The sequence below is a fragment of the Penaeus japonicus genome, unplaced genomic scaffold (genome assembly GCF_977035675.1).
Source record: "Penaeus japonicus unplaced genomic scaffold, GWHDUDI00000001_assembly GWHDUDI00000005, whole genome shotgun sequence".
Lineage (NCBI taxonomy): Eukaryota > Metazoa > Arthropoda > Malacostraca > Decapoda > Penaeidae > Penaeus > Penaeus japonicus.
Window position 1 is genome coordinate 33,575,800 of NW_028234407.1, and position 10,000 is coordinate 33,585,799.

At 41.0% G+C, this 10,000-nt stretch overlaps 1 protein-coding gene across 2 annotated transcripts in view; it reads left to right on the top strand.

Moving 5' to 3' along the window:
* Window positions 1–10,000, top strand: part of LOC122243944 (myosin heavy chain, muscle-like) — a 13,017-nt gene that overhangs the window by 770 nt on the left and 2,247 nt on the right. For both annotated transcript variants that reach the window (XM_086536731.1, XM_086536732.1), the window contains exons 2-20: window positions 1–472; window positions 609–636; window positions 856–958; window positions 1,081–1,170; window positions 1,286–1,448; window positions 1,612–1,715; window positions 1,822–1,959; window positions 2,062–2,331; window positions 2,465–2,635; window positions 4,237–4,567; window positions 4,718–4,770; window positions 4,922–5,009; window positions 5,134–5,251; window positions 5,360–5,477; window positions 7,678–8,151; window positions 8,317–9,203; window positions 9,319–9,397; window positions 9,539–9,784; window positions 9,882–10,000. The exon at window positions 1–472 is cut by the window's left edge and continues 101 nt beyond it; the exon at window positions 9,882–10,000 is cut by the window's right edge and continues 669 nt beyond it. In XM_086536731.1, the coding sequence (XP_086392857.1) occupies window positions 1–472; window positions 609–636; window positions 856–958; window positions 1,081–1,170; window positions 1,286–1,448; window positions 1,612–1,715; window positions 1,822–1,959; window positions 2,062–2,331; window positions 2,465–2,635; window positions 4,237–4,567; window positions 4,718–4,770; window positions 4,922–5,009; window positions 5,134–5,251; window positions 5,360–5,477; window positions 7,678–8,151; window positions 8,317–9,203; window positions 9,319–9,397; window positions 9,539–9,784; window positions 9,882–10,000 (4,052 nt within the window). The remainder of the gene's footprint in view (window positions 473–608; window positions 637–855; window positions 959–1,080; window positions 1,171–1,285; window positions 1,449–1,611; window positions 1,716–1,821; window positions 1,960–2,061; window positions 2,332–2,464; window positions 2,636–4,236; window positions 4,568–4,717; window positions 4,771–4,921; window positions 5,010–5,133; window positions 5,252–5,359; window positions 5,478–7,677; window positions 8,152–8,316; window positions 9,204–9,318; window positions 9,398–9,538; window positions 9,785–9,881) is intronic.

Below are 10,000 nucleotides of genomic sequence, written 5' to 3' on the forward strand. Positions count from 1 at the left end.
GACCCCACCGAGTTCCTGTACGTTTCTCTGGAGCAGAAGCGCATCGACCAGACCAAGCCCTACGATGCGAAGAAGTCCTGTTGGGTCCCTGACGAGAAGGAAAGCTACGTGCAGGGTGAGATTCAGGGCACCAAGGGTGACTTGATTACTGTTACCGTTCCGGGAGGGGACACGAAGAACTTCAAGAAGGACCAGGTTACTCAGGTCAACCCTCCCAAGTACGAGAAATGCGAGGACATGTCCAACTTGACTTACCTTAACGATGCCTCTGTCCTGTACAACTTGAAGACCCGTTACCAGGCCAAGCTCATCTACACCTACTCTGGCCTCTTCTGTATCGCCGTCAACCCCTACAAGCGGTACCCCATCTACACCAACCGCGTCGTCAAGATCTACCAGGGCAAGAGGCGTAATGAGGTGCCTCCCCATCTCTTCGCCATCTCCGACGGTGCCTACACGGCCATGGTGCAGTGTAAGTCTTTATGAACTCATTGATGATATTACTAAGTAAATAACCGATAGCTGTTTTAACATATATTGTTACAATGGGTATATATATTTTAGCGGAATAATTTAATTTGCCGATACATGGATATCTTTTTTTTCAGGTCGCGAAAACCAGTCCATGTTGATTACGTAAGATGAATGATTTTATTTGACCTTTTAGATGTTTCAGTGATACATATAAGCAAACAATAACATTCAAAGTTAGTTTGTCCAAAGCGTTATGACATTTCTGTGAATGTGAGTGTGCGCACATACACCTGCATAACAATTGAGATACATACGCACGAACATGTAAAACACCATATATATATCCTAATATATATATCAAATGTATATATTCTTCCCCAGTGGTGAGTCTGGCGCTGGTAAAACTGAAAATACAAAGAAGGTACTGTCATACTTCGCCAATGTCGGCGCTTCTACCAAGAAGAAGGACAACGAGAATAAGCCGGTAATATACTTCGGAAACATGGAAAATTTAATATTCATATCAGTCGTAATGAACATGCAAACACTCAGTCAGCCTGACTGGTAGAGAGCTGATACTCAAGTCGAACTAACTTTCTTCTACAGAACTTGGAGGACCAGATTATCCAGACCAACCCTGTCCTGGAGGCCTTTGGCAATGCCAAGACCGTCCGTAATGACAACTCTTCACGATTCGTACGTGTCTCTCACGCCAAGTATATCAGTACTGCAATTTTCAGTTATGCTAACGTCCTTTATGCAAGACTAAGCTAATCGTCAAATAATTTCTTGTACTTTTTCCTTCTCACAGGGTAAGTTCATCCGCATCCATTTCGGTCCGTCTGCCAAGCTGTCAGGTGGTGACATCGAAGTCTACCTGCTGGAGAAGGCTCGCGTCATCTCCCAGCAGCCGCTTGAGCGATCCTACCACATTTTCTACCAACTCATGTCTGACCATGTGCCTGAAATCAAACGTAAGTAAAGCCAACATGTTTTTTCTTGTTTAATAGGATGAACCAGATATAAAAATGCTCCAACTTAATAATAGTGTGAAATATAAGTAACATTTAGACAAACAGACGTTATGCATGCTGTTTTATAGATTTCCAAGCACCAACGTCTTCTTTCAATTTTCAGCAAATTGCCTGCTGAGTAACGACATTTACGACTACCACTATGTGTCGCAAGGCAAAGTCACTGTTGCTTCCATTGATGACAAAGAAGAGATGGACTTCACCCACGTAAGGAAACACTTATTTTACTTACAGTTTGATTTCTATATTCATGAAATTCCAATAAAATTGTTTTACTAGCCTAAATATTCATATAGGGTCTCTGAATCCACAGAAAGCCTTTACAATTCTCAACTTCGCTGATGAAGAGCGAGACAACTGCTACAAGGTCACTGCAGCTGTCATGCACTTTGGAGCCTGCAAGTTCAAGCAAAGGGGCCGAGAGGAGCAGGCCGAACCCGACGGTACTGAGGTAATAAGCAAATCGATATTCATCTCGTTTTTTTGTTTCCTTTTCCTTTGCAGTGTCTTTCTGTTTATCTGCCCTCTTTTATAATCTTTTATTTCTTCTCAGCCTGGCCATCTTGTCGCTAAATTGCTTGGCGTCGATGGGGATGAACTTTACAAGAATCTCTGCAAGCCTAAGATCAAGGTCGGTGCCGAGTTCGTCACTCAGGGAAGGAACGTCGACCAGGTCTCGTACTCTGTCGGCGCTTTGGCCAAGGCCATATATGATCGCAACTTTAAGTGGCTTGTGAAGAAATGTAACGTGACACTGGAGACGGGCCAGAAACGCAACATGTTCATCGGTGTGCTTGATATTGCCGGCTTCGAGATCTTCGACGTAAGTAGCTGTAGCTTGTGGCTTTCACAATGGAGGGATTTACTATGTTGTTATTTAATATCAAGTCTGTCTGTTTAAGGAATTTCAATTTTTCTTTTATATTAAATGCTTTCTTTTCACTTATGGAATGCAGTTCAACGGCTTCGAGCAGATCTGCATCAACTTCTGTAACGAGAAGTTGCAACAGTTCTTCAACCACCACATGTTCGTGCTTGAGCAGGAGGAGTACAAGAGGGAAGGCATCAACTGGGTCTTTGTCGACTTCGGTATGGATCTGCAGGCTTGCATTGAACTGTTCGAGAAGGTACTGTCTTATAATACTTCGTACAAATTTTATTTTTGTTCTTGTTCCTTCCCGTTTGGCACCATACACATAATGCGGTGCACTTTTCCTTGTAATGAATCCATGAATCCCGAAAACTCTACGACATTCTGAGACCTATTAACACTTCTATTATTGCTGATAAATACCGTTTGCCCCATAAAATCTATAGTTCTGTTTTCAAAATCCCAGTCCCTAATGATAGTGGCACGTGCATTACTCCTTTTTACAGAAATGTACTTTATGCCAGATAAACAAAATATAGCGTGGATAAGAATTTAAAGGCATGAAATGATTATGATAAAGCATTTCTTTTTCATTATCGAGGCTCTGAAAATATCTAAAAGACTAAAGTGAGCTCTGACCCTCTATTTCTTTGTCCCCTTCCCCAAGTGTATGTATATCAATATTCATGCTTGTATGACGTGTTGTGAGGATGCTTTTGTTTACAGGTACCAGGCATTCCCTTACCTGGAAAGTGTACCAGTAAATATGACTACTTATGTTTACATATCTTATGAGTGTAAAACTAATAAATCTTTTGACGTGATTCTCAGAGTCCCTGAGGAATGGAATCCATTAGGAGAATCTCTTGAGCAATCATGAATATTCGTTGACCCTTTCTGGTGAATGTATTGGTCCCAGATCCACCTTATGCATGCTATATCACTTCTTGCCGACGGACATCTGAGATGCCAGTTTAGCGGAGAAGTTGTGGCCCTCAGTCCACCCGCCTTCCCTTCAAACAGCTCCCTGTAAATTACCGCAACCCTCCACAATCCTCAACCCCCCCTCCCCTTCAGGTTTTCGCTTGTTTATAATAGAACCTGTAAAGTATTTTAGTTTACGTATACTTCCCATACACTTACCTTCCTCCCATATTTGGATAACCTCCTTATCAGTGCTTTCCCACCAAAAATAATGTTATTTACATCTGCCTTCCTCCAGTCAGTTAAGAAATCCACACTGATTTTCCTCCCAAAATATCCTTCCTCCCGACATTAGGACCCCCTCCTGTCACCTGTTTTTTTCTTCTGTCAGTCAAAACCCCGGTTCCCTACCCCACCCGACCCTCCATTACCCATTCGAGGCGAGTCAGAAAACGGGAAGAATACTCACTTTGCTCTTGCTCGTTCCCCGGCAGTATCGTGACCATGAAGAACTTTACATCTGTTTCAACACTGGATAGCTTCAAGAGTTCTCCAGCTCTGCCTGAGCAAGAAGGACATACTCGAAGTGCTATTAACATTTAGAATGAATAAGATCTGGATCTCCTTGGGAAGGCTATGAAGGTAAAACACGATGATGGCAGAGATAGATACATATTCTTGCAAATTTTCCCTTACATGTACTCCCACCTCATTCGGCATTGTCCAAAGCTATCCTCTCTCTCTTTATCAATAGAAAGTAATTTTCACAATAAGTTGAGAGCAATCTTGCTGGCTTGCATCTGGTAAGTATGGGTACTATTTTCTGTTTTGAAATGATATATTTAGAAGTCCATAAAGCAATCCATAAAATAATCATAATAATATAAATCTACCACAACCGCAAAATAAAGTAAATAACACGCTATTTTACAGCCTCTAGGTCTCTTGTCTATCCTCGAAGAAGAGTCTATGTTCCCGAAGGCTACTGATAAGACCTTTGAAGAAAAGCTGAAGACTAACCATCTGGGCAAGTCTCCCAACTTCATCAAGCCCAAGCCAGCTAAACCTGGCCAGAAGGAATCCCACTTCGCCATCGTTCACTACGCCGGCACTGTGCCCTACAACCTCAGTGGCTGGCTGGAGAAGAACAAGGATCCCCTCAACGACACTGTCGTGGATCAGCTCAAGAAGGCTTCCAACTCTCTTTCTGTGGACTTGTTCTCTGATCATCCCGGCCAGACCGGCGACGCTACTGGCGGCAAAGGTATAAGGTTCTCCTGGAGGCTGCTTTCCAAGTTTACTTATCTTTCCTAGAGAATTTGTTTATTTGACTGGAGAATAAACTAAATTGCAAGAAAGGAGTCTAAGTACAGGTGCATGTGAGGCAATATAATATCTTTGTTTCCTCACTCAGGCGGACGTGGCAAGAAGGGAGGTGGCTTCACCACTGTGTCATCTGGATACAGGGTAAGTGAACGAAGGCAGTTCCTTAGGAGCATAACTCGATTCTTTTATATGGAGAATATGTAGAATAAACAGACAAATAAGTTCATGGAATACCATGGAGTGACTGTTGTACCAACCATTTATATATTTTTTTTCATTTCCACACAACCAGGAACAATTGAACAATCTGATGAAGACCCTGAATGCCACCCAGCCTCATTTCATCCGTTGCATCGTACCCAACGAGACCAAATCTCCTGGTACGTTAATAGCATAATTTTTAAATTTCAAATTTTAGTAGAAATATGGTTTTCATGGTTTATTTCCATATTAGAGCAATGTTGTAATTAAGAAGAATAACAACATCTTCGTACATCTTCATAGGCGTCGTTGAAGCCCCTCTGATTATGCACCAGCTGACTTGCAATGGTGTGCTTGAGGGCATCCGTATTTGCCGCAAGGGCTTCCCCAACAGGATGCCCTACCCTGACTTCAGGCACCGGTGAGTTCCAATAGTTTAGTATGCACAAATAAAGTATGTGACAGTTTCTTTTGGTTTTAAACAATTTCATATGAAATACTGAAGAAGTAAGACTATTCTTTCCTCTAGCTACCGTATCCTGGCTGCAAAGGCCATGGCTGCCTGTGACGAAGACAAGAAGGCGGCAGGTGTCTGTCTCGAAGCTGTTAAGCTGCCCGAAGAAAATTACCGTCTTGGCAACACTAAGGTACTAGATTATGGGATGTGTACAAGTTTAGAATTCTCCCCCTCTTTCCCACACATACACGAACATGCACATACGTGCGCGCACGCGCACACGCACACACAAACACACATACACGCACGCACGCACGCACGCATACATACTAGCAGCCATGTATACAAGTAAACATGAACAAGAAACTTCTTATATCAAATATTTATCATCATAAAATCATTTTAATTTTAACCTTTGTTTAATTCAAATAGTACTATATAGTGATATAGAATATATAAACCACTAATGTAGAGTTTCTCTAGATATAAAATTACTCTATTGGGATATAATCGCTACTAGTATGTATTGCTATGGTAAAGCTCAAGTGAGAATAACGAAATGTTCCGAGCTCTTACGATGTGATAATCTTTGGTTCTTCAGTTATTCTTGGAATAAAGAACACACAGAGGAAGCAATTAATCTCTAAGTATCATGAAATATGAATAGAAATGATAAAGTCTTTCAAGTTAAATGAAATAGTGACTGGGCATTCAGCCGCATGGGAAGACCAAGCGCAGATGAGACGACGGTTTTGGCGCTCCGGTCAGCGTGGAAATGTTCCGAGGTCCTATAGGCAACTGCCCACAATAGATTCATGATTACTACATGTTTGCTAATCACTTTTGTTTTCTTGAGTGACAAAGTGAGAAACAATTTAATTTCTTTGTTAAGTATTGCTCATCTTCAAATCACTTTAAATTAGTAAAATGACAAGCCTTACCTGAATGTGTACATCATCACTACTTCAATAAATCGATGCCTCAGATGCACTTCAGTAACTAAGTAACAAAAGCATTATATAGCAAAGATAGCAGAATGCTTTTATATTTGAAGCTTGTGTGTTGCTTTACTCATTGTAAGCATAATTGCACTTACAATTACTTTACGGACAGACTGAGACTTCCCCATATATAGTCTCGTAACTTTTACCTTTTAAAAAGGTTCATCACAGCCCTCCTCCCATAGTTACAAGAACTTCGCCTTCAAGGAGATGTCTGAGATGAAAGAAGATTAGGAGGCAACGCAGCTTTACTTCCAAAAGCCTGTCGGATTTGGAGCTGGTGAAAGTTGGTCAGCGTTAAGGCCTTGCCGAGTATTCCCTTATCTCCTTATTGACCTGATATCGAAAGCCCTACCCCTAAAACCGTAATCTTTCAGTCCCCTTCTTGATAAAGGTGTACCCATCGTTTGATAGCAACATCTATTAATAATATATGATGTAAAACCCTTTCCGATCACCCCCTAGCTTTGGAAATCCTCCGTGAAGTGTTTATAGTGCAGCTATCCTCATCCACGTGTAAGACCACGTGAATTTCATGTTCCTCTCACTCGCCTCTCACAGACGGTCATGTGAATTCCGTTATCCCTCTCCCTGTATTACTCTGTTACATTCAAGGTGATGTCTTACATAGATATCTAAGTGAAGAGAAGAGGTACTCCCTTCTACCGGACATGTAAACACCACTGAAATCACCATTTATTTCAGAACCATTTTCATCCTCAGAAAGCACTAGCACAGATTCCTTATCAGCCCATTATTCTTGTATTATATTTAATCCTTTGTTGATTCTGCATGCTTATAATAACACTTTACTAGACAGGAGTTTTATACAAATATTTTTTTACATACTGTGTATCTGTTCAGAAGAAACAACATATACACGTGTAATGATTGGCATATTTACAATATAAAGTTGAAATTTATTCACTTTAACATTTGATATTAACTATGTCTACTGAAACGGTTAGTAGCCATTTTGTTTCTATTATCATCAAAGGTATTTTAAAGGCTGCAATGATTGGGTTATGTTATTTAAACAATCCTTTTTCAGAACCAATTTTCTTCAAAGAAAGGACAAGGTTTACATCAGATTTCCATATACCAATATTATATTTTCTACAATGATGAGAAGTTCATCTTTTGATATGAATTTTGATGTCTTTTGCTAAAACAGTTTCTAAATTAGTCTACATACTAATAAACAGTGTAATTATATACACATCACCGGTCCAAAGTGACTACTTTTTGCAGTGAAACAACTCATAAAGTTTTATCTCAGATAACATTTCATAGTAAAACCATATTGGTGCGATCTCTTGACATATGAATTCACGGACAAATATACAATTCAATTCACTTTCAGTGTGGTAAGAGTTGAATCTCTTTCAGGTATTCTTCCGTGCTGGAGTTCTCGGTACTTTAGAAGAAATTCGAGATGACAGACTGGCACAGGTATTATCTTGGCTGCAAGCCTGGATCCGAGGTTTCAGTGGTCGTGTCCAGTACAAGAAACTCCAGGAACAGCGCGTTGCCCTCATTGTCGTGCAGCGCAACCTGAGGAAGTACCTGAAGCTCCGCAACTGGGCTTGGTACCGTGTTTGGCAGAAGGTCAAGCCTCTGCTCAACGTCACTCGTGTCGAGGACGAGATGCGCGCCCTGGAGGAGAAGGCAGCCAAGGCACTGGAGGATTATGAACGCGAAGCTAAACTTCGTAAGGAACTTGAGACTGCAAATGCGTCCCTGCAAGAAGAAAAGAACAACTTGATGGCAGCCCTTGAATCTACCAAAGGAAATGTTTCCGACTTTCTGGATAAACAAGCTAAATTGCAGAGTCAAAAAGCAGACCTTGAGGCTCAGCTTAATGTAAGTAATAAACATCATTGATTAGAATTAAATACGATGCATAATTTAGTAATTACTAATCTTGTGTAGTCTGCAGATAAAGAAGGAAAAGCTTTATTGTAGTGACTACCAGTACTTCTACTACAACAGCTGTCATCATTACATTTTTTTTTTCTTTTTTAACAGGAAACAAATGACCGTCTTCAGAAGGAGGAGGAAGCTCGCAATCAGCTCTTCCAAGGAAAGAAGAAGACTGATCAAGAGATTTCAGGTCTGAAGAAAGATCTTGAGGACCTAGAACTTGCTATGCAGAAGTCTGAGCAAGACAAAAACACAAAAGATCATCAGATCCGCAACCTGAACGATGAGATTGCGCATCAGGATGAACTCATCAATAAAATCAATAAAGAAAAGAAACATCTTCAGGAATGCAACCAGAAGACAGCAGAAGACTTACAGAATGTCGAAGACAAGTGCAACCACCTCAACAAGGTTAAAGCCAAGCTTGAGCAAACATTAGATGAACTTGAGGATTCTCTTGAGCGAGAGAAGAAAATACGTGCTGAGGTTGAGAAAGCCAAGAGAAAGGTCGAAGGCGACCTTAAGCTGACACAAGAGGCCGTCTCTGACCTTGAGCGAAATCAGAAAGAATGTGAGCAGACTATTCAACGTAAGGATAAGGAAATTTCAGCAATGGCGAGCAAGCTTGAAGATGAGCAAGGCCTGGTCTCCAAACTACAGAAACAAATAAAGGAAATGCAAGCCCGCATTGAAGAAGTTGAGGAAGAAGTGGAGCACGAACGGCAAGCTCGTTCAAAGTCTGAAAAGTCGAAGACTCTGCTCGGTCGAGAACTCGAGGAGCTCGGCGAACGCTTGGATGAAGCTGGAGGTGCTACTGCGGCTCAGATTGAGCTTAATAAGAAACGAGAAGCTGAACTGGTTAAGCTTCGGCGTGATCTTGAGGAAGCAAACATTCAGAATGAAGCTGCTCTCGCTGGTCTTCGCAAGAAACATAATGATGCCGTTGCTGAGATGTCTGAACAAATTGACCACCTGAACAAAATGAAGGCCAGGTAAAGTAGAAAGACGCGAGGAATGCATTATGTTTATATTTCCATATCCTTATATTCTATACTTAATTTGTTATCATAGATATTTTCCTTGATTAGGCACATTTTCCTCTTCCAGGACTGAGAAGGACAAGGAAGCACTTAAAAGGGATGCTGATGATGCTAGGGCTGCCATGGACTCTTTAGTCCGTGATAAGGTAAGTAAAACTCAATCATTCATATGCATCTGTATTCTTATATGTAAAGTCATTAGGAGCGGAAATTATAGTCCTGTTCCATTTGTTTTCATTATCATAATAAAATATATGATATTACTATTGTCATTATCCACATTCAAGGCTGCCGGCGAGAAGACAATCAAGCAGCTGCAGCATCAGATAAATGAGATACACTCCAAACTTGATGAAGCCAACCGCACCCTCAATGACTTCGATGCTTCGAAGAAGAAACTTGCTGTCGAAAATTCTGATCTCCTCCGTCAGCTGGAAGAGGCAGAGAGCCAAATCGGCCAGCTGTCAAAGATTAAGCTCTCTCTGAGTAACCAGCTTGAAGATACCAGAAAGCTTGCTGATGATGAATGCAGGGTAAGTACATTTGTTGAAGATAAAATGCCAGGTTATTCTTTCTACAATTATCTACTACAGTTCATTAATGGAAACCATTTATGATTCTCTTTTACAGGAACGTGCCACTCTTCTAGGCAAGTACCGTAATCTGGAACATGATATTGATGGTCTTCGAGAACAACTTGATGAAGAAAGCGAGGGCAAAGCTGATCTCCAGCGTCAGTTATCTAAATC